Here is a 27,481-nt window from a genome sequence, read left to right on the forward strand (position 1 = left end):
TTGCTTGACTTGCCCACACTTCAAGTCCATATTGCTAATGGTCCGCGGAGATAGCTATGCTGCCGAGATTCTTGATGCGTCGATCTGAATCGTTCTGCACTGCGGCTGGTCAATTACTATATCCAAATTAGGGAGGTGTATACTTTGGCTGATGGGAGGTTTGCTGGTCCTTGGATCTGCGAATCTGTGCCGGTATAAATATTTATACTCGTTCCATATCTACACTTAAACATGCTTTTTGGTGCCTGTTTGTGTATGATTAGTATTTCATTGAAGTGCCAGCGTTGCAATGTCAGCTTTCCATAAATAATAATAGAGCAGAAGTATATAACTCACATATTGTCAATTTCATGACATGAAAAGTTTGCTAAGTGGAGATCTAGCTATCGTACCCCAAAGTGAAGTGATTCTCACGAGGTCCCTCCAGCTCGCCAAAATGGACCCGAGTTTCGATCCCACCAAGGAGACGTTGAACCTACTAGTCAGCTCAGGTGTCGCAAAAGCCCGTTTACCCTGGCCAGACTTACTTCTCAAGTCATTTCTTGCTGGGGCTTTCCTGTCTATTGGTGCTCTTTTCAGCGTAATCGTTGCGGGAGGCTCTCCCTCTTTGCGCGCCGAGAATCCTGGGCTTGCTACACTGTTGTCGAGTTTTGCCTTTCCAACCGGCTTCGTCATCCTCACCATCGTCAATACGGAGCTCTTCACAGCCAATGTATTTGTATTGATACTAACCACGTTCATGCGGAGGACTACATGGCTCGACCTTCTACGAAACCTAGTCTTATCCTATGTCTTCAACCTAGCTGGCTGCCTATTCGTGGCGGGCTTTCTTTGCTGGTGGTCTGATACCCTATCCACAGATACACTGAAAAGTTTCGCAGTCACGCAAGCCGAGGGTCGGGTCAACGTGCAATGGTCCGTGAACTTTCTAAGAGGGGTTGGATGCAATTGGCTCGTGGGGTTGGCGATCTTTCTCTCAATATCGTGCAAAGATAAGGTCTCGAAAATCTACGCCATTTGGATTCCGATATGGACATTCGTTGCAGTTGGCTATCAGCATTGTATTGCGAACTTCTTCCTCGTGCCGATTGGGATGTTCTACGGCACGAACTTTGGCGTCGGGAAGTTTATTTACCAGAGTGTGATTCCGGTTACACTGGGTGATATTGTTGGCGGTGCTGTTCTTGATGGGGTGTTTATTTGGTTTTTGTATGGGCATAGGATTATGAAAAAGCGGGCGGATGGGGAGAACGATAGGAGGGACCAGCTTCCGTCTTGATATGAGGTTCTCTTGAGGAGGTTGTTATGGGGTTCATGATTATGCAAGAATTATTACATGTGGAATTTTATATTGATTTCATTAATCTCATGGCTAGAAATTCACTTGCTCAATTTCTTCAACAGAGGGGGGGGGAATAGCAGATAATGAAATACATTACAGCTTGCTGCTAGAAGAAGCAGCTTTTGGAATCCCAAACTTTGAAATATCCTCCTTAGTCCTTCCGTCTATTGCTAGTTCAGCCAGCGCGCGACCAAACGCAGGGGCAAACTTAAAGGCATGTGCAGCGCCCAAGCCCACGATTATATCCTTATTGTTTTCCAGGGGGCTGATGATGAACTGTCGATCTGGTGTGATCGTATACTGACAAGTCACCGTGCGAAGCGGTTGGCGTTCCTTATCGGGTATAAAGCCCCCCATGAATGAAGAGAGCTGCTCAAACAACTCGGGCGAGGGTACATAGGTCCGTTGCTCAGGAGTCATGAAGTTGTTCGACCAATCACGACCGGCTTTGATAGTCGGCTCGCCGTAAGATGGGAACCCATAGAAAGCTGGATCGCCACCCCAGATCCATACGGGGAATCGGTCGGGCTGGAAAGCGGCTGGATCAGTCGGCTTGAAGTAGGTTACTTGTTCCTGCATCACTGACAGGGGAATATGGACTCCCAAAGGCGCTAGCAGCTTATTCGTCCACGCATCGGTGGTGAGTATCACCTTAGCTGCGTGGAACTCTCCCTTCGGTGTCTGGATAGTGACTCCTCCAGCCTTCTTCGGAGTCACACGATCGACAGGGGTATTCTCCTTCAGGACTGCACCTTTCGAACGCGCCAAATACTGCATGGCGGCAACTGTTTTAGAGGCATGGGCTATACCCGTGTCGGCTGTGTACACTGCATCGACCGTGTCGGGGATGTCGAACTGCGGCCAGCGCTTTTTCACCTCAGTGGCATTCAGAATCTCGTGGGGTAAGTTCGTGACATCCAGAGTCTTGATTAAACTTTCGAATGGTGAAGCATTATCCCGAGGGACGAAAACCAGGCCGCCGGTGATAGTAAGCAGCTTTTGGCCGGTCGCTTTTTCCAATTCAGCCCAGTCTTTATAGGCCGACTGAGCGAGCTTCACGTATTCAGGTAAGGCATTGGAAGTTCTAACAATACGCGATGTGTCGTGTGAGGCGCCGTGTACGTGTCCAAATTCGAACTGCTCAAATGCGATGACTCTCTTTCCCTTCTGCGCGGCTTGGTAGGCTGCTGCACTTCCCAGGACACCGAGTCCGACAACCGCCACGTCGTATTGCTCCATTGTGAATATTAATCGTCAGTAATAATTTCTGCCCTTCTGGTAGTGGTTTTGGCATGCTATGGTTCCAATTTATATTCTTGCGTGTCGGTACACACGGAAGGAGGACCGCTCACGTGGTTCTTGCGGAGGGGTTCCAGGCCTTCATTGGTTGACCGTGGGCCAGCAGGAAGAGTGAAAATTATACCGAAGAGGTTCTATTAATCAAGTATATGCATTTCATGCATGGTGAAGTGTTCTGACATAAAAGTCGGGCATACATTTGCTTCACATCGTCCGCTCATCCAAATGAATAGAAGATAGACCTGGGTACTGGACCCACTATATTCGTCCGCCCATTCAATATGATCCGTAAGTATAGTTGCTACCACATTTGACTGTGTAAGGGAGTAAGTTGTTACTGGAACTTGTCGCAGTCAGTGGACCCGGGGCAACATCCGGGCCCAGTGTTCAACCCCGCTCCAAACAGTATCGGGTCGATCACCCGTCGTTATCAAATTCCACTCAACGCGGGCCGCTTTCCGCCTGGAGTACATTACACAGCAACACAATTGGACGAAAGGGTCTTGCTGAGCGATATGATTGATACTCGGATATCCCTAGCGCAAAAGCCTTGCGTACTCGGTCATGATCCGTCTCAAAAGTAGGCGGGTCGGGTTTGCCGCTGTTTTGCTGGATGGTTAGCTTTTGTAATATTTGTTCTCGTGGGACGAATTCTCACAGCCTGGTGCAAGTGTTGCGATAGGTATGTACAGAAGTCAATGAATCCGAACTCGTCGGGAGCAGCACTGATAGCGTTGTTCTATTGTGAGTGGTGACGTTTGATGCTGCATAAGAGGTCGCCGTGGGTTAAACTGAGGGTGAAAGGGAAGCCAAACGTCCGCCAGGGAAGCGGACCTGGCACTCTAGCGATGGCGCTGATATACAGACTGAGAATTATTTGACCAAGTAGACTAGAATATGAAGTAGAAACTGGAGAGTCCATTGGCAACTGGCGCACAGGGGACATGTAAGGCTTGTCCCATCCGTATTCACCCAAATAATGTGTCGACGACTTAATGAAGTATTGTGCAAGATGCAACAGCAACATCGGCCGCCATCAAACCCTTCTTCTCTAATCTCCCTCCCATGTCGTTCCATCGCTAATGATGTAGCCAATGGGTATATTCAACCACTCCTATCTGTCTGCCATCCTGTCGGACCCGGGCTACTCCCATACCCGGGAGACTCTCGCAATAATCAGGCCTTTCCACGCCTCAGTCCATGTTTCCCCAGAACTCGAACCAGTCTGAATGTTCAATATATTTAAGCCCAGGAAGTTGTTGAGTCAATCGTTCGAATGCACCCTTGTTGACCTCAGGTTCTTTATCAAAATGTATATCTTCCACTTGAGGCAAGGCAGCCTGTAATAGATATCACGTAGCTCAGTTTATGTCGATGGAAGTGTCAGTTGAGAGGGCATTGTCCAGCACTTACTGGGATCTGATCAAGGACCTGATCCATCTCATGCGGTGTCAGTCCATCTTTCATCCCACAGAAATAGTCGAATATCAGTGTCTTAATGTGATACGACTCTAATCGAGGGATACGACATTCCCAATCCTGGCTTTCTTTATGGCAACCCTCGAGGCTAAGATATAGACAGTTCAGTCTTGGAAATCGTATTGAGCGTAGTATTGCATCGTAATGAAGGATTCTATGGTCATTTATGACACACATTCGTGCTTCCTCGACGAAATTGTCGGCGTTGTGGAGTGACCTTCTCAAGCAACTTCGGAAGGTCGCCGGAGAGGGGCTGCTTCAAGAGATAGTGCATGGCTTGATGAAACCAGCAGCTATTGACGAGCCCACAATTCAGAAGAGGACGTCTTAGGTTGACAGGATAGAAGATGAACTCCGCGCATTTGCAATCGAGATAAATCCATTTCATAATAAGGGAAACGATCTCTGGCAAGGTGAGGGTGGATTGCGCGGCTCTTGTCTCACCGCTGGCATTCATTGTGGGAGCTAGATGTATTTATTGACGTAGCGATGTTGGTCTCCGTAGCCTGACTCGTAGTAAGGGTAAAAGCTGTTGTGTGCTTTCTTTTTCTTTTCTTTTCTTTTCTTATCTGTCACTGACCGGTTGTTAGGGGAGCCTGACAGCAACAACAACAACAACAACAACAACAACAACAACAACAGTTCCCAGGCATGGAGGAGGCTTTTCAATATTCACTGTATGTCAGAGTAGCTTGTCCATGGATTATCTCATGCAACAGCCACATGATCAAAAGATTTTAATTTCCTACATACCGTGTTTTGGATCGTCCTCGCAATGAAGACTTAGCTAACCTTTGCCACTTCACCGTGTGTAGTGCACACACGTTACAGGAGATTGGAATACACATATATGTGTCTATTTTTGAGGTACTGTGATAACCCTGGTCAACAACTGTGACATGCCCATGATCGATCTTGCAGGAGATCGCTTGAGTGACAAGAGTACTTACAAGTGAGATGCTTATCAAGCACACTACTTATATTATCACGTCTCCTACCACTAAGAATATAAATTGTGTTAGTCTCATTGATATTACCGCAGCTTCCACGATGTTTCATTGTTGTTTCGCGATGTTAATTATGCTTCGAACATGACAAGCACAGCAACATAGCTCACAAGTTCAATACATATTCAACCATTCCCTATTGATGGCGACCCAACACTATACACTATCAAATGCTATACAGAAAGCCTCGTTGACATCAAGAAATTTCTTCTTTCATCAACATTCCAATTTACTCTAACAACCCTCCATTCGCCTTCTTCACCATTACGAACGGCTCCCCAACCCTCTTCAACAACTTGACCTCTCTGGGCTTCACAAACAACGGCTCCGTCACAGCCAAATAATCATGGTAATATGGCTTTTTCAATTGTACCTGTTTTACCATCAGTAAGCTATCGCTTTACTTCTCGATACCAAATGAACACGAAAGGTTACTGTTAAGGGGTGAGTGGGGGTAGGTGGATGATATACGTACCCCGATAAGCCATTCTTTTGACGCGGACCTAATAAATTCACATTTAGTCATGAAAGTTCCGCCAGAGTACCTTTTTCATTGAGTGCAAAGATGGGAGAATAGAAATATGTTAGGAACAAAGCTCAAGCAGGAGAAGGTACCAATTCTCCACCCACGAGATTGTGCCGGGGGAGTCTGGCTCCTGGTATAATTCGAAAAAAGTACATTCGGGTTCGGCGGTGACGGCCTCGTAGGCGGGTTTCATTGCGGTCCAGAATTTTGGCAGGTCCTCGGGATTGAGGTGGATCGTTACTTGAAGGGAGAGGGATTCTGAAGGGGTCGACATTGTGGGATTACTGTGGACAACTTGTCGGAGGGATGTAGTACGTAGGATGGGTTAAGCGTAGGACAGAATATGGTCGATGACAAATGCTTTAAATACGGTAGTATGCGGGGATATCGGAATTAACGGCCGTAGTTCTACAACAAAAGGAATGTTCCATGGAGGGTGGATTTGAAGTAAGCACTAAGCTCTAGGTTGGTGACTGCTGATAGGCTTGACGAGATTGACGCAACATTAATGGGCAAGGGCGGGTGGCCCTAAGGATAACACGATGTGAGACTACATGGATTATTGGCTATCTAGAGCTAGGTGAAAGAGGTATTTAGCCTATCTTATAGAGGGCTGATATCTTACTCCATAACCATTACCTAAGAGGTGGTCCGCTGAGTGGCTATGCAGTTTGTCTTTATTGACTTAACCAGCAGTCCAATTCATCTATTCCTTCGTATCATAATCCCAGGTCTTGACGTGCGTCACCTGCTATGATGCCCTTTGTGCGAATACCATCTTCATCCACTCCCTCTGCTCCGGACTTTGACACTTAATACAGAGTACTCAACTAGACAGCCCTTACGACAATGGCAAGCAGGGGCACCATCCTCGTGACTGGATCCAACGGGTCTTTGGCAGTGCCCATGGTGGAGCATCTCCTTAAGACATACTCACAATTTACTCTAGTCTTGGCCGTGCGTAATCCCTCAGCCGAGGATGTCAACACCAGGCGACTACTCGATATAGTCGGGCCCTATTGCGATCGCGTGCACGTCCGAGCACTTGATCTCGCCCGTCTGAGCGATGTCAATCAATTCGCGAGCTCCCTGGCCACCGACATCACCACCAGCAGGCTCCCTCCCCTAAGCAGCATCATCTGCAATGCCTTCTACTGGAACCTCACGGGCGACACCATCAACACCCGGGATGGCTTCGAGCAGACCTGGTAGGTCACCTACTTGGCCCATACCGCATTAGTCCTTCGTCTCTTGGGGTCCTTCGGCTCAAAGCCCGACACTACCGTCGGTCGCATCGTCCTTTTTAGCAGCGATGCCCACTGGCCCGGGAAAAACGGCCTCGAGACATACCCCCCTGCCCTCCCGGACGATCTCGACTCCTTAAGAACGGCAGCATCGCCTCCCAATGAAGTCAGCCCTGTCGGCGGGGCCCAGGGCCAAAATCCCTTAGGCTGGGGATTCCAGCGTTACGCTATCGCAAAGCTAGCAGTGACTATGTGGATGTATGCACTCAATGCACGTCTAGAAGCTGTACGTTCCTTTCTTGCATTCTTTCACTCCTTTTTCCTCTTTCTCTCATATCTTACTTAGATATTTTTATTGAATTCTCTAACTGCGGCATGACAAATGCGTATATGAATATCAGACCACATGTACTCTCCATGGTGTGACCGCGATCGCCGGCAACCCAGGAAATCTGAGCGATTCTCGTGCACTGCGGGTGAATACACCCGCGAAGCTGCAGTTCATCTCCCGGTTCGTTATCCAGCCTCTACAACCGCTGCTGAAATACAAGGATCCCACGATGCGGACCGCCGCGGAGGCAGGCATCGATGCCGCGGAGCTGGCAGTTGATCCCCAGTTCACTGGTGCGAAGGGTTACTTCACCTGGAAGAAGCAAGACACCAGCTCACCGGAGAGCCTCGATGCGGTGAAGCAGCAAAGGCTGTGGGAGAAGACCTTGGAATGGGTTGGACTTGCAGAGGAAGATTTACCTCTCTAGTTAGGAGTTATTTCTTTTGGACAAACTGAGGAGTGCGTTTGTAAATAACCTCTAACTTTCATGTCTGGATAAATTTTAAAAGCAGACTTTCAGTATATTCTTTATTCTGGTCCAATGCCTTCTCTTTTTCTTTTTTTTTTTTTTTTTCATTCAGTATCTTGTTTAGGCCGATTACGCCACTAGGGCAACCCTCATCGTTACAACTACTCACGTCAACAACTTCATTGATTGTTGCCCGGTTTGTCGGACTGAGGACCGAGTTAACTGCACCATGCTACGAAAAGCTATCTCATTCTCTGCCAAAAACACATCATACTCATGTCTCTTCCATGGTGGTTGTATACTATCTTCGTCGAACAGCATTTATCCTAAGCCGGATATATATTCCCATACCTTTACTGCCGGAAGCTGTCTTTGACATCCTTGCTTTTATGCAAGCCGCATCCCGCATATCTCGGAATAGTTTTTGTGTTTACCAGACAAGGTTTGCAGTGAGTACAAGAGAAAATACCTATTGATACCTTTGCCTTGTCTAGACAGCTACTAAACTACTTAGATACTTACAAGCTGCAGTGGTTCAGGAACCCGCGGGTCGGGCTATCAATTTTCCATTTGAGCTCGGGCTGGATTCGGGTTGAGCCACCCGAAAACCCGAACTGGAGCCAGGGTCGGGACGGGTTTTCGCGTCATGAAACCTTTTATCGCTCATCTATATAATTGTACATTGATCTTAACAATTCCCTACGGGATTCGTCTGTGCTCCATAGAAAACCGGCCAACAGAGTGGAATTATCCACTTGAGGGTTATCAGATTTCCACCCATCCACCGAAGCTGTACCTACTTTTAATTGAGATCATCGTTATTGCTCCGTTTTAGGAACTACCGGGCCTACCTAGGGAAATATAATAGGGTTGTTTGGTTGAGTTTCAGTCAGCGGAATTCAGATGTCTAGACCAGACTATCCGCCAAGATCCAGCGGGGCAGATTAGTTTGCTTTCACCGGCAGTCATTATTTTTTATCTGATCATCTGATAGGCGAGAACTTGAGAAATGTGGACGCAGTGGAGACTCTGTATGAGACTTTCACTGCCGAACTCTTGGAGCCTCCTGACTAATGTACTTGTAATCATTCATTGAGCGTTTTATACCCTAATACCCAGAGATAATATGTGTATGACTGCAGCACATTACAAATTTGTACGCTGAAAAAGGGGGTCCACATTGGTGGCTGTGTGCCATGATATCCACAGACCTACATTTGCCGACACAATATATTCCTTGCGTCACAATAGCTGGTTAGAAAGGCCGCTTTTTACCTCCGAAGTCGGAGAGCTGGGCCAGCCTGGATATATATCGATGTAATATAATGGCTGTGCACATGGATGGTGCACTATGTGAGCGATGTGTAGGGTCTTGTCGTATGTACTTCAATTATGGTCTAAAATAAAGGCATATGGTGCTGTCTTTTGTCAGTAGTGGACTCCTCTTTTGCTAAAGCATGCATTATTAGTTCTGGGATAGTTTGAAATACTCGGCAATAGTTATTAGGTAGATATATGTACAGATAAATTTCATATTCTATACTATGCAGTTCATTTAGTTTACAATAAAAGTGCTGCAGGTTTGATGCCGAACCTGCAACTCGGGTTCTATGAAAGCATACCACTATGGTAAGCTCACGAAAGCCAGGTAAATTTTATAGGTAGACTCCAACAGCATCCTCTCAGAGTCACTATAGGTCCCATTAAAAACAGGATCTGGGATAATTGTACTCGGGTCAATAGCGGAGGAAAAGATTTCCTGACTCACGTCATACACCTCTGTCGTAGCCGGCAGAGCTCCGTCAAGGAGATACTCGCGGATCGTCTTCGCCAGCCCTAAAGAACCAAGACTGATTGTGGTATGGCCAGGTCCCCGCCTTACCGACAGCTGAGATGAAGTAGGAAGCCAGCGGTGTAAGCGTACCGCAGAGTTGATAGGAGTAGTAGCGTCGTGCAGCGGATTAATAATCAAAACCGAAGTATTCTGCTTAGTGAGGATGGCGTTTGTCTCTCCGCTAATGAGCTTTGAGGCTCCTAGGTTCGGAACTCTTGGACGGGTATCTGGGAAATTGCGACAGAAGGATAAGGTGGACAGATCCGCATTCAACCATGGGGTCTGCTCGGCGAGAGAGATATTGAGGACTAATTGCGCAACTTCAGGTAATTTGGTATGGTTGGAGGGGGCGTTATCGGTGCACTGAATAGGCCATCCAGCGAAAGAGCCAGTGTCAGGTGCACTGGCGTTCACTTCTGGACCTGCTGCATCTGTCAGGAGGCTGGCGACAGGGTCGGCATTTCCTTGCTCGAGGGCGCTCACTGCCGATGCGACAGCGGGCCATGAGCTGGGCAGTCTCAAGAAGGAGAGCATGAAAAAGCTGAACATCCCAACTGTAATGGAGAACGATCCGTCTGATACCTCAATAGGGCTTTCATAGAGTGACGCTTGTAGATTAGCAAGACGCGTTGCGATGTCTGTAGTGCGATTCCCCGGGGTAGTGCGGTTTCCCGGAGCATTATTCAAAGCACAACCATCTATGCCAGCTTGTGTACAGAATGTAGCCAGATCGTTGATAGAGTCTCGCACATATAACTCATCATAGGGAAGCTGACTAGTATATGGTTGCGCATTCGCGGCAGAATCGAAAATGCCGTCAAAGACAATCTTCCCGACTCTTTCTGGGTAAGTCTGGATGAATTCGGCAGCGAGGATAGTTCCATATGAAAAACCCCAGTAGTTCAGGGTTGCATTATCTGTTCCTTCTAGGGCATCGATGATAGCTGCCATATCACGGACGACATAGGCTGTGCTGGAGGTGTATAATGCTGGGGAATTGTGGTCCGCACATGCGTCGGCAAGCTCAGCAATGGCGTTATCGTAGTCCTTCAGCGCTGCGTAATACGAGGGCATGTAGCTTTGGTTGCGGAATTGGCTATACTCTATCTCAGCCGCTGCGGGAAGCGCGGCAGATGCGTCGGCTTCCTCGCCTGCCGTGTTGAAGCATTGAAGGAGAGGTCGTGCGGAACCCGTCCCGCGTGGATCCCAGGATACGATGTCATAAAAGCCGCCTGTGATGTTGGACATCCCCTCTCCGGCGCCGTTCAAAAGGAAATCGGTTCCGGCAGACCCAGGACCACCTGGATTTGTCAAGAGAGAGCCTTTGCGCTGGGATTTAGGGACGGTGGCATTGTAGCGAGCTAATGGAATGTACGCCAACTTCCCATTTCCTGGATCAGCGTATTCGAGCGGCACTGTGAGGGTTGCGCAATCTAGGGATGGATTTGCTGTGCATGGTGACCACTGGATGCTCGCGAGAGCAGGGGCTACCTGCAAATAGCCGAGAAGGTAGAGCTTGGTAGACCACTGGCCAGGCATATCGAGCATAACCAATCCTGATGACTTAGAAAAAGCGGATGTAGGGGATCGCCGTCATGATATAGCATTTAGTGAACGAGCCAGCTGCTGAACATAAAAAAGTTTGACTTGGATCAATAGTTCCACTCACCATTCATGATGACTCGACGACCGTAGAATATCTACTCCCTAATAGGTATATCCCACCAAGTTAGGTGGATCACTAGTTCCATTCGATGCATAGATCGGCGATCTTTACTTCTGTTTGGGCTAAGCGTGTCTCGCTACCAGCTCAATCATAATTTACTCGGAAGGTAGCGCGGCAACCCGAGATTCTTCCGCAGGGGAAAAATGGGCTAGTACACGGTATTTACAACGCCAAGCAGTGGTCTTTGCCCGTCCTATGGCATCTCTTGGTGATAACCGGTATCAAGAAACGGTAACGGACTGTATCGGCTTTTAGCTCCACTAGAACTTAGGGTGGGTTAAGTGATGAGAATTTTTTTTTATGAATTGTTGTGTTCGGCCAAAACACGTGACATTTTAAAGATTTGAAATATGTACTTTTTTATCTACTTTTGTGTATCTATAATGTATGAAGTCTTAGAGGGTACAATTATATTTGCATCCAGATTATACTATAGAGTGTAAATATGGCTAAGTTGCCCAAAATGCACTCCGGAATATAGTTGTATGTACTTGTTCCCTGTTTGCAGAGGAATATAAGAGGCCCGAAGAATTTGAACTACGCACCACGGTTGTATGATGGGTACTAATCTTCGAAAATGGAATGGCTTCGCAATTAGTTTGAATATGGGCCACTGTTCGAGTAAATATCCGCTGTTGTACTCTGTCTAGTCGGACAGTACAGTCTGGAGTCGGGGGTAGACTGGTCTTCGGGCCGGGTCCGGGTTCAAAATCTAAGACCCGCCCCGACCCGAAGAGAAAGCGTACGAGAAAAATAGACAGGAGATTAAAGACAGTGTTAGGGCCTTAAAGATACTACTATGTGACAGTGAGTGCATGCCGTTGAGTACAACTAAACTAGGATATTGGAAAGAGAGTTCCACGAATTAAACTAATTCTGAGCTGTGTTGGTTCGACATATCTTAGCTAGCAGGGGAAAACCATAAGTTAGGGAATCTCTGAATCCCTGTCGCAATCACCTCGATTGTCAGTTATGAAAGTCCTGGTAACAGAATCGCTTGCTTAGAGGGCCTGGACGCCAGGCAGTTTGCATAATCTGATCTGCCTACCTGCCTGTGCGTTAAGTTGGATCACTAGAAAGGTTGTGATGAATCAAGCGTTTTATTATGGTGCTGCACTACAATTGCGCACTGTGCTATTGAATACTATGGGGAGATTATACAATGTATGACAAAATTGCTTTATGAAAACGGTTTAGAAACAGCATCACGCATACTGAGAGCTTTCTCGCCAACCCAGACATATTTCAGATTAGTGCCCAGCAGTATGGACGGAGGAACATGCATATCGCAATATTTACCTTTCCATAGTTTAGGGTTTCTTACTACAAGAAATGCGATCCTATATTCTCTATCGTAGTCGGGCATATTATATCAAGAGCAATACACAATTTATCTTTTAAATAATATGTACTAAATACAACCGCCGCTATCTTGCGCATGCCTGGAAGGTGGACTTCAACTTCTCCATATATCCACTTGAGGATCATATATCTGGCACGCGGAACCTACTGGATTTGATCATATCTAGTCTAATACTAACGCATATGTATCTCGTGTCCTCATTTGCTACTATATCCTGCTCCAACCGAAAGCATATGATGATATTATATTCATAATTAGCTTCATCATTTAGCCATGAGATGTTAGGCTCAGGATTGTATCATGTGGAACTATTTCTAACATCCAACCTCCTGACACTCCATAAATGGGAGGTTATAAGCCCGCTTGACTCAGGTTAATAGGATTCCTCTTTATACAAGCTCTCGCAGTACATTTAAACTTTGTTCAAGGCTCCTTAGCCTATCAATTGCATTTCGTAACTAATCGAGTCATCACCCAAATATCCCTGTAGCCGTAGGGGAAGCCGCTTCAGCCAGTGCTGATCCGTACGGATGCCCGCTCTAACAATTCCTGTCGTTGTCGATGACATGTATGCCGATGATGAATATCGGTATGACTTTGTACGTATTACTGAGAGCTAGATGCGTACTTGCTAATGCGTCTTCTTGTACATAGAGCCTGGCGCACATTCAGCACCAAGGAACCCACGTCGTTAGGGTGATACTGGCATGAACATCCGTGTACAGGACTCAAGAGCAACAGTTAATAATGATTACGGTAGATAACATTTGTCATTAGATCAATGTAACTTATCTACAAACTTCATGACCTTGTTCCCTGTACTACTCTTCTCAAAGCCTGACAAGTCATCGAGGAACGTAACCTGGAAAAGATGCTCGTTCTCCGACAAAATGAAAAAGAATTTTTCTAGTTTTCCTAAAAGCTCTTCCTTGGTCATGATGTGTTCGTTATCCGCCTGACGAAGCAGACGAATCTCCAACTTCGTCTGGGGAGATGACTCAAGGGAAGCTAGAATGACCTGCCACTGAAGGATTCCGGTCTTATCGCCTTGCATAAAGCTGACGATGTTCTCAAATTCAAAGTACATGCCAAACCACTTGAAACTGAACCGACGGTCGCGACCACGAAGGCGGAGGACACGGAGGTGCTCTAGCTCGGATTCAGGAATGATGGCACGGGCTTTCTCTGGTAGCGGATGGATTGATCCAACATCGCCTGTAATGTAGCGCACAAGGGGGTTTCGACGACGTACAAGAGAGGTCTGAACAATGATCCCCTCCTCGCCATCGGGCAGGGATTTTATACCAGCGGACGAATCCGCCTCAGAGGCGGAATAAGGAAGGATCTCAATGACAACCTGTCGGGTGTCAAAGATAAAGTCCATGGAACCGGGTGGACGCTCTGGGGAAGTAAGATCGGGGTCACTTAAAGCGCATGGACCTGCTTCTGCACTTCCCCAGATAGAGCATATCTTCACTGGACCCAATGTGGCCGTGATATGGCTCCGTTGAGTCTCGGTGAGTGGCTCAGACGTATATAGAACCTTGGTTAGCTTGATCTTTGCTCTCTCTTCCGCCGGAAGCGTAGAGATATGATGGACAATTTGGATGACCTGGCTGCCGTCACCAGTAATGACATTAACGTGGTAGTGGGCTAGAGCATGCACAACCTCGGCAGGTGTCATATAGTTTCCAGCGCTTAGAACGGTTGCTCCCGCATTTTCTAGAATCTCACTCAGAAGATCGAGAGACCTGCACATTGATCAGAGAAAATTCTTTAAACATGCCATATCATCAGGTTTTCCAGCGGGTGATCAACATACCGGTAAAAGTACCCGGAGACGTGGGTCGTCAGAATCCAATCATGAGGCTCAACCACTCCACAAGTGCTCAGGAATTCACCAAAAACAGCGCGCTGGTTGCGATTTTCTTTGGTGTCAGTCACAAACATCAGTGGTAGCCCACCGGAGCCTCCACCCGTGATGCTAACGTAGGAGCTACGTCTGTACTCATTTTGGGGGCTAATGTCGTCCGTAAGCCGTGCAATGGCCTTGTAACTAGATGGCTACGTGTCAGTTGTAGGGAGTGCAGAATGTGGTCTTGAAGACTTACAGATCTTTCTTGCTAACCAAGGGTAGTGAACTGAGATCAATATCCGTCGACTGTTTGCCAGCCAATTCTACGGCTGACTTGATTGTTTCCGGGGTGGGAGGGTATTTGACGGCAGGGTTATAGAAGGGGTGGATTTCGGCGACGGTGAGAACCTCTTTGAGGGAAAATGTGGCTGGAGCCATCATTCCACAGACTCAGAACAAGCAACTCTACTAAAAACCTGAATGGAAATGACGTATCTGGAGTGGGGACAGGGAGGATGACACATTGTGGTTAGGGCGCATCCCACATTCTTATACACAAGGGGCTTTAACAGCTGTTTTCAGGTGGTGTACATTGCGGAGTACATCAGTCAGTTCACAACTAGCCTAAAGATTCTGGTGACTCGACACATGAACTAAAGACATGGGGCATAAATCAGAATAAGCTGAGCGTAAGCAACGTATGAATACTAAGACATTAGAGTAGGCGGCATATCGGGCCCGGCCCGCTGGTATTGAAAAATCTGCAGCATGCCTCTGTTCAGCTGGTATGCATGTCTCGAACTAGTTCCGCATGCGCTAATTAATTTGTGACTGTAATTGTATTGTAAAGAAATTATTTACAAGCAGATCGAACACTTAAGCAGCTAAATTGGCGTGCTGAAGGGTAAAACTTTCCACAATCCAACTTAGGGTTCCACCCGGACTTGGGGTTCCCTGTCCAACGACTCCATCAAAGAACCACGTCGCAGTCTCTCCTCCTCCAGCTGAATGACCTGTGGCCACGATGGCGTTATCCGAGTCCGTGCTGAGCGCTAACGCATGGCACTAATCCCGGCTGCATGGTGCATAATGAAGTGAGTGTAGGTAAGGGGCAAGAATTACCTAATGAAAACCCGCCATCGGCTCGATCAGTGGAGGAAATCCCCTGCAGATCAAAAGTCAATCCAGATCGAGTCAGGATACCAGCCTCGGTATGCAACTACTACCTCGCTCTCTAACCGTAAAAATACCTGCCATGTTCCCTTCAGGTCTTTTTAACGGAATTTCCAAAAGCAATGAGGGATTTCAGTTAGATTATACACGCCGCATCCTGGGGGTCTGGCGTACCCCGTGCTCCGTGTAGCTATATAATATAAAAGCCAATCTTTGTAGTATATATATTTAGTAGAAGGAGTTCATATTGACTGTCGTTTTATTGATTGCTTTCGTCCTTGCTTCTATTCCAAAGATGATGACGGACATGGCTTCCGATGCTGTAATAGATAGCATCATCACCGAGAGAATCCGAAAATTGAATCAAAATTCCGTTGATATTCAACATGACTTGCCCTTTTTGATTGCCGACACAAGGCGAATATATCAGCAACATGAACGTTGGCTCCGATGTCTTCCTAACATTGCACCCTTCTACGGTCAGTTGTGGACAAACACCACCTTCATCAACATTGGGTCAAACAATTGACGAGAATTCTTAATAGCTGTAAAATGTAACGCAGACGTTCGGCTACTACGTTATCTCGCACGTCTAGGCGTCGGTTTCGATTGCGCCTCATGGGGAGAGATGAAACTCGTGCTGGACTTGGGCGTAGACCCCTCCAGGATTATCTTCGCTCATCCGTGCAAAGCGGTATCTGCCTTACAGATGGCTTCCAGGAGAGGAGTTCCGCGTACGACATTCGACAACGTCGACGAACTCGAGAAATTAAAGGATAATGCTCCCCATCTTCGCCTACTTCTTCGTATATACGCCGATGATGATACCGCTCTTGTAACTCTCGGGAACAAGTTTGGAGCTCCGTTGGATACCACCAAGGCATTGCTTCTGAAAGCGAAGGACCTTGACTTGGTAGTGGAAGGGGTCAGTTTTCATGTTGGTATGTATGAGTTCTGTTCTGAATTTAGCTTCCTTGCCCTAGCTGCACGCTCAATTCTATAGTAGCTAACAGATACAGGATCCGGAGCATCAAATGCTGATACCTTTGTCACTGCCGTACAAAATGCAAAACGAGTTTTCCAACAAGGAAAGCAGCTTGGGTTCAATATGCACGTCTTAGATGTCGGAGGCGGGTTCCAAGACTCCAACTTCGAACAAATGGCACTCACTCTCCAGAGGGCTATCGAAAAAGAATTTCCCCCTTCCACTCAGGTGATGGCAGAGCCTGGCCGATTCTATGCCCGCAGCTTCTACACTGCGGCATGCAAGGTCATCGCCCGACGCAAACAAATCGGCCAGGATAGGTTATCCCAAAGTGACATGCTGTACCTGAATGATGGGATATATGGGTGTTTCATGAATGCCGTGGCCGAGAATGAGATATACCGTCCCATCCTAGTTAGAAAGGAGACAGTGAGCAATATCGAAAGAGAGGCTGGAGAGCACCGGTATTCCGTGTGGGGCCCGACGTGTGATGGGCTGGACTGTATCGCCAAAGAAGCTACTATGGGGTGTGAAATAAAAGTTGGGGATTGGGTCAAGTTCGAGAACATGGGAGGTAAGTCCGCCGTTCATTTCAGGATTTATGTAACTTGGCAATTAACACAACCACATCACAGCATATACGGTAGCGACTTCTACACAATTCAATGGATTCCCAAACCGCTACGATATCATATATGTCGATGATCATACCACAATGAGAAGTGATAGGGAGGTTATGGCTAGTACAACGCGGATTAGGTCCGAAGCTGTCCTATAAATATTGATTACACCCCTAGCAATAGAAAACCATTTGCCGTGCTATTGGCGATGGCATCGTGCTTTGCTCTTCCCAGATTCCCCCTCGCTTAAAATGTGGGGCCCACTGTTCGTAGAATCCCTATTATTTACGTAGTTTAGCGCCGTAAATCATAGGTTCGAGAACTGGAAGAACTTTCCATTAGACGAATCGGTGGGGATACACTAACAGACACGGGATAAATCTAAAAACCTTCCAAGATGAGTTAAGTTCATATCCTATCATCTTTATAAGTATGAGCACACATAATGTTTCCTGGTGATCGCTCTAGTTGTGCCCCGCTTCAAAAACCAATGGTCCAAGGTATCGGCCAAATGTGGTATTGTGAATCCACTTGTCGAAAACTTACTTATACGAGTCACAGGTTTAGATGCCTCGCACTATGCAGTGGGTCTTGCACCATCCGGGCCTCCAAGAGTGTGGAGGTGATGATTTTGTTCTGAGACATTGCGTAGCTTCGATCTGCAAATTAGGGCTGTTGATAATTTTTCACAGCTCAGCTGAGATAGCAATTTTAGGCAAATGTTCTCCAACACCCCCGCGGCCTAGATTAATTTTTCAAAATTTAGTTTATTTATTTATTCATTTATTTCTTTTCTTTTCTTTTCTTTTCTTTCTTTCTTTCTTTTTTTTTTCTTTCAGAATAGATTACTGACAGGCATCGGGGCTGACTGTGACTCCGCACTTATGATTAGTTGTGGCTTCAATGGTACATCCAGCTATGCAAGTAGGTGGCAATGAAGCTTAGTGCATATTTTGACAATAATAAAACATAATAATCTTGTAACAAACAAAGGACGAAGGTTAAAGACATATGGGCTGAATTTAGCCCCAGCGGCAACTGACACCCCTCTCTAGCGATCCTCGGTCCTGAAATAAGATGGGGTCGAAATAATAACTTTGTCTACTATGTTGTTTTACATTTTCTCTTGTCTTTAGTCACTACTTGTTTGTACCGCACTTCCACATAATGAAGATTCCAACTCCCCAGCAGCTCCAGCAACTCCACGTCCCTCTTGGCGGGGGAAATTATGAGCCGGTAGCAACTTATGACTCGACGAAGGCCACTTATCTCCAAGACCAGGAGGCTCTGCAAGAAAACCTCGTGCGGTTATGCTCCGCCAACGGGTGGCACAAAAGTTCTAGAACAGCCTGCTCTCCTCGGCCGGTTCTAGTCAGTTCAGAACATCAACGCCGATGGAGGGAGCTTCATGAAGCTCTAGTCCTAGCTATCACCGACATTGTCGAAAGATGGCTGACAGACTCAGAGGCGAGGTTCCCGGAACGGATGCCTTTGGAGCCAGAGGAGGAAGTTCTACTGCGCGTATGCTATCTAGAATACCCACCATTGCGGCGCAACAGGCCTAACATCAAAATTGGCTTAGTGGATTGACGAGCAAGTGCCTCACAACCTTCCCCAGTACCGAGACTGTCGGGGCTCATGGAGGCCTGACTTTCTCGTTGAGGACGATAATAGTGAGGAGAGTTCCGGGCCTGTCGAGAACTTCCGCATCAGTGAGATTAACGCCCGGTTCTCCTTTAATGGCTTGATGTATGCCACATGCGGACAACATGCACTCCATGATATGGGTATTTGCGACCAAGGCAATGGCCTGGTAGGCGCCACTGATCCGGCGAAGGTAAGTTAACAATATACGACTTCTAGCTTTTCCTGTCACGATCTTCACAGTGTGCGTGTGCTGTAAGCTGACAGAGACCAGATGCTCAATGGCCTCTTAAGCCTCTTCCAGCCCAATCTTCCATTGCACCTTCTGAAGGGTGATGAAGCTGGGATTGACATCCACATGGTAGTAGACTTCCTCACCCGTTACTTGGGAATAACTCCCCGATTTGTTCTGCCTGCAGATCTGAGGCTACTACCGGACCCCGAGGCAAAGGGGGGCTACAGACTCTGCTGTGTGGTTAAGAATCCGGATAGCTGCCCCAACTCTTCCTCACTAATCCACCATAATGGAGAGGCCCTAGAGGAAATTCATCAGGTCGGTCTGGAGCTTCACCAACGGGAGATCCGTGCCTTAGAGCCGGAAATGCTCCGGCAAATCAGTCTCAGGTGCTTCAACGACTTGCGTACTATTCTGCTCGTTCACGATAAGAGAATGCTTGGGATCGTCAAACAAGAACTTGGCCGTTTAGTGACAAGAAATGTTCTTACATTGTCCCAGGCTAAAGTTCTCGATAAGGGCATCCCAGAAACAATCCTCCCGGGGTCGCTGGAGCTTGACCAGGCAATTGCACACTGCAAGGAAATGCCAGACCTAAAGAATGAGTATATTCTCAAGCCCATTCGGAGCGGAAAGGGTGACGGGATTGTGTTCGGCGAGGATTTGGACTCAAAGGAGTGGATTTCAAGATTGGAGGGCTTGCGGTCCGCTCAATTGATTCCGGGCGGTGGAACCTGTATTGTCCAACGCAAGGTCAAGCAGATTTTGTACGACGTGGTGTTGAGACCGACGGGCGAGAAAACTAGATACCCGCTTATTGGAACTTACCACTCGATCAATGGTGAGTTCCTGGGAGTTGGGGTTTGGCGCAGCAGTCCGGATCGTATTTGCGCGATCAGTCATGGAGGTGCGTGGACGGTTTCGGTTATGCGTGATGAATAGCACTTGTTTGATCCATACGAAGTATTCATTTTTATTTCCTATTAAAATCTATGTTTTTCGAATCCTATCTATCTTCTACTCTGTCCCCTTGAGGTGGAAATGATTTGAATAGTTGTAAAGAATCTGTATGGAAGTGTACGTCATATTTCTAAAGATATAACTATAGACTCCGTTAACGTAGTCTAAACCTCTGGCCGTTTGCAATGGATACGTGTGAGGTTTGACTGAATGGTCGTACTAATGTGGCGGCGCGAGTCGTATACGAGAACCTTCCCAGACAGTAAACTTGATGCATCCCAAGAATACATCTTAGAGAGAAACGCGTAACGCATGATCGTAACTTCCATATGTGATATCTGCGGAAAGGCCGTCTTCCGTTGTCACTTCAGCTGAATTCATGCTGAACTCAGTGTTGAACGCATGTATCTACTGTACCCTGCAACATGTCCAGGGTCTACATTAGCAGCAGGGCTAGTGTCGCTAGGGACTCAGCTGCAAGCCCATGTCTTAAAGTCCTGACTAAGTGGCAACCATTAGCGCAAAAAAGGTTGATATGACTTTTTCGGCTCATGGACCCTGTGGATCCACGGTTATGTGGTATCATATCCCATGCATGAAGCATACGATCCAGGAGACCAATTCCGTAACGCGACCAAATTGCACCCTAGAAAATCATTTCTATCCACAGGAAGGAGCGGCGTAAAAGAGCTTTCCTGGGCATAGTGTTTGGGCCCCATTTCAGCTACTTCCCGAGCATTGGCCCCGCTGGCCCTCAGCTGAACTAGCTTGTGGCTTGACTTTTAGTATATAGTGACCATCACACTGCCGTACCTCGAATATTCGTATCTCTCTTTGTATCAGATCAGATAAACTGAGCAAATCATCTGTCATCCTATTCATCTTTACAAATACCTTAGTTCAATTTATCGTTTAATACCTCCAATTTCGTTGATTCCGGCCTCCGTGTTTCAAGACGAAGAGAGCCTCACAAAAATAAAAAAAAAAAAAAAAATGCAACAATTCGTACGCAATATTCAACCCACCAGAATGGTGGACATAACTACACGTGAGTCGAACACCTTCAAAGATCCTAGTTGTGATGAAAACCCTAATGCAGAGAAGAGGCGTCCCGTGCCCTACCGCACTTAATAGTCAGTGACCTCAGCTGCGCAACGCGACCAAGCCACGTTGCAGAAGTTTCGAGCACCCTCCGGAAAAGCGGCATTCTCAAAGTCAGTTTACAGTTCAAAGACGACGCTAGCAAATATCTCCAAAATCTCATTCTCGGTCTCCACAAAAACCATGGGCACGGATTGCCCATTACACATAGTGCATCGCGCGGTTGGTTCTGGGACATCCGACCAAATAGCACGACATTCCAAACCCCATCTCATCAAGCGCGGTCCGAGACCATGCAGGAATTCCCTTGGCATACGGACTGTAGCTACGAGGAGGCCCCACCCAAATACTTTGCGTTACAGGTTTTACGGGAAGATCGATGTGGCGGCGGTACGCTCTCGGTAATGAATGTGGGGAAGCTGAGCTCCATGCTCTCTCCGTCTACATGTGCTGCACTGCTAAGACCCGAATTCCGCATTGATGTTCCTCCCGAGTTCGTGAAAAGCGACGCTAGTCGACACATTATTGGTAGCCTAATGGCTGCTGACTCGAGTGGCGCGCCAAGTATGCTGCGTTTCCGGGAGGACATCCTCACTCCTCTGAGTGTGGAGGCTGCAGCCGCGCTAACGGAGTTAAAGGATTGTTTGTTGGGATTGGAGGTGCAGGCGGAGACGCTCCATCTTACGCCAGACTGTTTACCTCGGGGTTCTATCGTGCTCATGGATAACTACCGGTGGCTTCACGCGCGAAATGAAGTTATGGACCCCGAGCGGCACTTGCGCAGGGTGCGCTGGGATGCGAGCCCATTTCCTGCCGTGACTATGTAGCCCTTTTCGTTGGTCAGAGCTGGATGTGCGCTGGTGGAGCCTCGGCAGTAGGGTTCGTAATGGTCGCGGAATTATATGTATAAAAAAGTGATTATTATGGAGTACAGTTCTTATTCAAGAAGCGTCATTTGAATTTAACTACGAATTTTACTGGTTCATTGTCATAGTGGCTCGGAAAAGTAAACGACTCCTCCAGAATTGATCGCCGTCGATCAGCTTAACCTCCCGAATCGCATAGTTCCTTGGCACCTAAACCAACGCAACTTTTGTTCGACGAGAAAAAATGATACCGGACAAGACCTTAAATACTGTAATACCATCATGCTACTATAAGGACCAGTCATGCGGTTTCTTCAAAAGAGCTGTAATTATATTTTTCTAGTTCACAGGTTCATCAGGAATTCTGGCGCACAGGTCTACAGCGGCTAGAAACTGCGTGTCATAGGTGGAATTACAAATGTCTTGGAATCTTACGCTGCGTTTCATTCGCAAGGAAGCTAATCCCTCAGTATATTATTTAGTACCTTATGTACCTAACATAATGGATATGTAAGTTCGATGCATAGCGTGCGGAAGTGCGCTGATGATACCTTCCTTTGCCAATTGATATATCGCCGACCACCCCCCATAACCTTGACGATACATTGGACATTGTCTCAAATTGACGATTTTCTGCAGCTGTCCCCTCGGCCTTCTCGTTAATTTCTCCTGTTTCTGAAATAGTGCGTTATTTGTATTTATAAGCCCATAATATGCGGATGCGCCATAGCCGCTGAGCACTCACCATATGTACGAACATAATAGGCTAAAAAACGAAGGATCAAGTCACTATATCCCAAAGTAGACATTGTAAAGTGGATTTCGGGTGGGCCTCTTTTTTGTACTATCTAGGACGATGAGTTTAGGAAGTAAAAAAAAAAAAAAAAGAAAAAAAAAAACAAAAAATAACCTAACAATGTGGAATGTACGGGACCTAAGTTAATTAACTTTAGTAAGGTGTTCTATCTTAGCTTCTTAGGATCAAGATCGTCTGTTCGGTAAGCTGACCGCTAACTCAAGATTGTTTGATCGATCGTCGAGCTGACTCGGAGCTGTCCTATCATCTTTGTTCAGCTTGGAATTACCCCACCCACCACACAAGAAGTGATCACCTGGCGAGATTGCCAAGAAGCGTCAGTTCAGCTGTCACAGATGCTTCCTTCGTGCAGGACAGTGGCAAGATTATTTGACAGTGCACCAGCGTCGGAGATTGCCGTCGAACGATCACCCTAATAATGCATAGTATGAACATGGGTTGGGATTACACGGCAGAAGCACAGACTTACTAACACTACCGAAAAAGGGAGCTCCACCTTTCTGCAGCTACGGCTGGAAGCTCCATTCTAGAAAAGCATATTACCGAGAGTTTCCGCTTTGTGGGAAAGGTTTGCAGATCAATTTCCCTAAATTTTAGATCAACACGCGAAAGCTCGTCGCCTTTTCTAGTCGGGTTTTGAAGATCTGTGCGCAGTTTTCACCAATCACGACGCTATATGCAGTCACTCGGCTGCAGCGTTCAGCTCCATCTTGCTCCAGGCGATGGGGAAGCAACCTTACATCTGACATTAGGGGCAGGGACTATCGTTACTACGGAAACACCCATGTGCAAGCCGAGCACACCATTCCGGATGGCTAGATTTCAGAGCGCATGTTATCCGGACACTACTTTAAGTATCCATCTGTGGTGGGTTCACTGACCTAGAAGGGGCTATCCGCGTACATCCCTATCGCTGAGTGAGATCTTTCGCCAGCTTCAGCTCATTATTGTCATGATATCTATTAGGTGACTCCAGCTTTTCGCGCAGGCATTCAATATCCGTCACATCCTGAGCGGCAACTAAAGCCTTCGCTTTCTGACTTCATGGCCCTTTGTCTTATGGAGTAGGTTGCGAACCATAAAATATGATAATATCCGGGAACGTTGATTTCTGTGTACGACTTTTCTCTTTATTATCTTAGGACTACGGCGTACTGTATTAAAAATATATACTTTACAGATACCTCCCCTTACTTTAAAATAAATTACTTAGGAACCTATACTTCTCCAAAAGCTACAATAACTAAAATTGTCAGTTTATATTTACCCGATGTCTTTTTCAGTGGAACAGTTCACCTGAGCCACCGTGGAGAATTACTATTGATCGTCATCTTTGTCTAGCTGAAATGGGTTGTGTGGTGGTAGCCTAAGTTTTAATGTTTTCACCATACACTTAAAGTCAAGCCGCATGACATGGCTTTTGCTTTCTGGAAGATAATGTAGACCTATATATGTCTTGCTCTCCTCCCTCAGCCCTGGAATACATTAGTCTCCTTTAGAATAAAGTTTCCGCCAACGGACTACGACTACCTAACGAAATGGCTATTTTGAAGAGTGATGCTACATCTAGACTTCATAAATTTCCGAACGATCCAATATTTACTCGACTTCGCAAACTCTACGCAGAGAGACCAGGAGTGCTGTTTCACGATGAACACGGTATTGATGCCGGCTATAGTGACCTGATCAGCGATGTTATACACATGCGTCAGGTCCTGCGAGAGCAGCTCCCAAGTACTGTATTTGGCGAGGATGGCCTGCTACAACCAGAGGCTCCTTCCATTGCATTTCTCGCATTCAATGGGTACTACTTCATTGTGAGTTTTCTGGCCATTGCGGCCCTGGGAGGCATCTGTGTGCCACTGTGTAAGTTAAGCACTCTGTTCAAGTCAGTGTTGGAACTCTAACGACGGCTGGTAATAGCAACAAGCCTTATTCCAGAAGAAGTCCTCTATCTTCTGAATAAGACGAATGCAAACTTTATCCTTATAGATGAAGGGTGTTCTGAGCTAGGATTGAAAGTTAAAGATCATGCCCGGGACCTGGCTAATCAACAGTTAACCATACATCCGGTAACAAGAGCGAGGCCAGGCCCCTGCCCCAAGTTGGAAATTGATGAGCAATTGACCTTTCCCCCAAAAACTGGATGTCTTGCTCTGTTTACATCGGGGACAACCAGTTCTCCAAAAGCAGTTCTTCTTCCTCGCGAATTATTTCATTCCTTACAGGATCCACTGGACCTAGACGGTCTCTATCTATCTACCAGCTCTGTACATTGGATAGGAGGCTCAACTGGCCTCATAGACAGTGTTCTTTGTGGACAGAGATTACATATCGTGAAGGGAGAATGCGGAGCTGCAAAGCGATGGGAACTTTTGAAAGCAGGAACAATCACAGAGTTGTCCGTGTCCCCGACAACTCTGAGAGAGATGAGGGATTACTATAATGAAAGTATCTCTTGCCTTGCCCCAGAAGATCGTGATGAATATATCAACGGAGCGCGAAAGCTAGAGGTCATATTCTCAAGCGGCTCGCCACTTAGTCCTTCTACACGGCAGTTTTTCGTAGATTTGGCCAATACGCCAATCATGAATGGATATGGAATAACTGAAATGGGTGGAGGTGTCATAATTACCCCAGCTGATTCAGAGTTCACAGAAGTAGGTACAAAACTTTAGCTTTATCTAGCTTTCTTGCTGACCAGTCAGGGACTTATTGGCAGGCCTATGGCAGGAAAAACAGTGAAGCTCTCCAACGGCGATCATGGCGAAATTCTAGTCAAACATCCCAATATGTTTATAAAGTCAGAATACTCGATTTCGTCCCATTTCCACGAAACCATTTACTTACACTGAATATAGATATATGAATGACGAAGCAGCCACACGTGCCGCATTTGACAAAGATGGATTTTATAAAACTGGCGACTATGCCCACCGCGTTGGAAATGATTACTTTTTCGATGGCAGGGCTTCCTATGACTGTACGTATCTCTGGAATTGTCGACCTACACTCTAAGATAACCTAATAATGCAATGCATGCGTGTTTAGGGGTTCGGTTTCATGAATACACAATATCTGTACTGGAGCTCGAGAACCGTCTGATGGATCTTCCATATATTTCCGAAGCCTATGTTATCACAGTTCCGGATGCCGAAGCTGGTGGATTGGTGGCAACGCTTGTTCGACCTTGTAAGCAAAATATAGACGGAAAACAGTACAGCGATATTACTCTGAGACGTATACGCAAGGACCTTGCTGCCGCTAACCTAGTCGCATACAAACTGCCTCCCCTTTTGCGGGTTCTCCGAGACGAGGAACAAGTCCCCCGAACAACCTCCGGCAAAACGTTGAAAAAAGAGGCTCTCCGGAAGTACTTTCACATATCGGGATCCATGCCCGAGGACTATGCTGTTGAGGGTGTGGAGTACTGCGGAAACCAAATCGAGGAGTCTGCTTCGACTCGTGTATTTGATTGGGGGTTTTTATAAGGGTACGAGTAGGGCTATGCGGAGATCAGAACTAGATGTTTTTGGCCTGTATTCATATACTAATTTGGGAAAATTAACTTTGCCTCTGGGTGGTGTAGATATCATAACAGGTGGGGACTCAACCGATGCTCTCACAAAGCTATGGATGGTCTATATAAATGAGGTTTGAGACAGATTGTAGGTTTCCTTAACGACAAATCTATTTGGCGATTGTCACTGGATTGACGCTGCTGAATCTGCGCCATAGCCATTCTCCAATCCGTTGATCTGAGCATTTGTGTAATGTCGTATCCCCTGCGACTCGAGCCCTCAAATATGTACAGAACTACCATGGGGACGTACAACGCATTGACAACCCCATACAGCGACACCGGCTAGTTTACGCACATCGTAGACATATTGGAAGACATAAAGAGGGAGAACAGGGGTTCGAGATATCCGCCTTGAAACCAGCCCTCGGGGTCTTGTCCGGAGAGAAAGCCAATAAGCCCGCCTGCTCGTCTGCGTGCTGTAGTAAACCTGAAGGGCCCTCCGATATTTTGCCTGGAGTAAACCCCGTTAGGCCTGGACCTGATATATTGACGTCAAGAGTATTGAATATCGCACACATATATGAGCCCGGTCAATTCATGAGGACATTTCAACAGTTTTCTGACATTTAGCTGACCTAAATGAAGAAAACAGGTATCCATCCCTAAGAGGAGCCTGACCATTGCATAAAATCCAAAAATACACAGAGTGGTTCCACAGTACGTTCTCTTTTCGAAAGGGACGCGGTCCACCCCGGGAAACACGTTAAGAGGTACCGTACTGGATCACCTGACGCACGTCCCCACCTGCCGCACGGATTTCTATATACACCGACTTTTTGACTTCAACTTCAAACCATCACAACTCCGTCAATATGGGTTCAATTGATGAGGCGCTTGCTTTTTTAAAATCCCTAGATCCAGGAGAATCATTTAAATATGCGGAAGTAGCCAAAAGATTCGGTGTTGATCGTACAACACTCTCAAGGCGCCACCGGGGTGTTATGCATTCAAAAGAGAATCAATATGAAAACCAGCGATTACTCAACAGCCAGCAAGCCAAAACTCTTATAAGTTATATTAAT

At 46.7% G+C, this 27,481-nt stretch overlaps 9 protein-coding genes across 9 annotated transcripts; 5 read left to right on the forward strand and 4 right to left on the reverse strand.

The window, feature by feature from the left end:
• The first annotated feature begins 277 nt into the window (after positions 1 to 277).
• On the forward strand, positions 278 to 1,411 carry BDV27DRAFT_24692 (formate/nitrite transporter family protein). The gene is made up of 2 exons (XM_032076121.1): positions 278 to 323; positions 384 to 1,411. Exon 2 carries the CDS (start codon positions 437 to 439, stop codon positions 1,277 to 1,279), a length of 843 nt encoding a protein of 280 aa, XP_031932130.1. The 5' UTR covers positions 278 to 323; positions 384 to 436; the 3' UTR covers positions 1,280 to 1,411.
• Positions 1,412 to 1,435: 24 nt separating this feature from the next.
• BDV27DRAFT_166618 (FAD dependent oxidoreductase) lies at positions 1,436 to 2,581 on the reverse strand (the record flags this gene model as incomplete). The annotated part of the gene is made up of 1 exon (XM_032074241.1): positions 1,436 to 2,581. The coding sequence occupies one exon, from the start codon at positions 2,579 to 2,581 to the stop codon at positions 1,436 to 1,438; it is 1,146 nt and encodes a 381-aa protein (XP_031932131.1).
• A 2,775-nt stretch (positions 2,582 to 5,356) lies between these two features.
• Positions 5,357 to 5,927, reverse strand: BDV27DRAFT_153502 (putative quinol monooxygenase; the record flags this gene model as incomplete). Its single annotated transcript, XM_032071796.1, has 3 exons — positions 5,357 to 5,500; positions 5,603 to 5,672; positions 5,758 to 5,927. The coding sequence occupies 3 exons, from the start codon at positions 5,925 to 5,927 to the stop codon at positions 5,357 to 5,359; spliced, it is 384 nt and encodes a 127-aa protein (XP_031932132.1).
• A 575-nt stretch (positions 5,928 to 6,502) lies between these two features.
• BDV27DRAFT_153503 (uncharacterized protein) lies at positions 6,503 to 7,655 on the forward strand (the record flags this gene model as incomplete). The annotated part of the gene is made up of 3 exons (XM_032071797.1): positions 6,503 to 6,861; positions 6,961 to 7,183; positions 7,299 to 7,655. The coding sequence occupies 3 exons, from the start codon at positions 6,503 to 6,505 to the stop codon at positions 7,653 to 7,655; spliced, it is 939 nt and encodes a 312-aa protein (XP_031932133.1).
• A 1,653-nt stretch (positions 7,656 to 9,308) lies between these two features.
• Positions 9,309 to 11,070, reverse strand: BDV27DRAFT_166619 (Alpha/Beta hydrolase protein; the record flags this gene model as incomplete). The annotated part of the gene is made up of 1 exon (XM_032074242.1): positions 9,309 to 11,070. The coding sequence occupies one exon, from the start codon at positions 11,068 to 11,070 to the stop codon at positions 9,322 to 9,324; it is 1,749 nt and encodes a 582-aa protein (XP_031932134.1). The 3' UTR covers positions 9,309 to 9,321.
• Positions 11,071 to 13,398: 2,328 nt separating this feature from the next.
• Positions 13,399 to 15,054, reverse strand: BDV27DRAFT_166621 (uncharacterized protein; the record flags this gene model as incomplete). Its single annotated transcript, XM_032074243.1, has 3 exons — positions 14,732 to 15,054; positions 14,443 to 14,676; positions 13,399 to 14,371 (listed from the first exon to the last, which is right to left on the reverse strand). The coding sequence occupies exons 1-3, from the start codon at positions 14,914 to 14,916 to the stop codon at positions 13,399 to 13,401; spliced, it is 1,392 nt and encodes a 463-aa protein (XP_031932135.1). The 5' UTR covers positions 14,917 to 15,054.
• Positions 15,055 to 15,943: 889 nt separating this feature from the next.
• BDV27DRAFT_166624 (type III PLP-dependent enzyme) lies at positions 15,944 to 17,483 on the forward strand (the record flags this gene model as incomplete). The annotated part of the gene is made up of 4 exons (XM_032074244.1): positions 15,944 to 16,127; positions 16,194 to 16,589; positions 16,668 to 17,207; positions 17,269 to 17,483. The coding sequence occupies 4 exons, from the start codon at positions 15,944 to 15,946 to the stop codon at positions 17,409 to 17,411; spliced, it is 1,263 nt and encodes a 420-aa protein (XP_031932136.1). The 3' UTR covers positions 17,412 to 17,483.
• A 937-nt stretch (positions 17,484 to 18,420) lies between these two features.
• On the forward strand, positions 18,421 to 22,020 carry BDV27DRAFT_141578 (Clavaminate synthase-like protein; the record flags this gene model as incomplete). The annotated part of the gene is made up of 4 exons (XM_032069846.1): positions 18,421 to 18,774; positions 18,836 to 19,090; positions 19,172 to 19,899; positions 21,240 to 22,020. 4 exons carry the CDS (start codon positions 18,421 to 18,423, stop codon positions 22,018 to 22,020), a joined length of 2,118 nt encoding a protein of 705 aa, XP_031932137.1.
• Positions 22,021 to 24,414: 2,394 nt separating this feature from the next.
• Positions 24,415 to 26,367, forward strand: BDV27DRAFT_153509 (class I adenylate-forming enzyme family protein; the record flags this gene model as incomplete). The annotated part of the gene is made up of 5 exons (XM_032071798.1): positions 24,415 to 24,742; positions 24,800 to 25,536; positions 25,585 to 25,679; positions 25,738 to 25,859; positions 25,928 to 26,367. 5 exons carry the CDS (start codon positions 24,415 to 24,417, stop codon positions 26,365 to 26,367), a joined length of 1,722 nt encoding a protein of 573 aa, XP_031932138.1.
• Positions 26,368 to 27,481: the final 1,114 nt, after the last annotated feature.

The sequence above is a fragment of the Aspergillus caelatus genome (assembly GCF_009193585.1).
Source record: "Aspergillus caelatus strain CBS 763.97 unplaced genomic scaffold BDV27scaffold_16, whole genome shotgun sequence".
NCBI lineage: Eukaryota > Fungi > Ascomycota > Eurotiomycetes > Eurotiales > Aspergillaceae > Aspergillus > Aspergillus caelatus.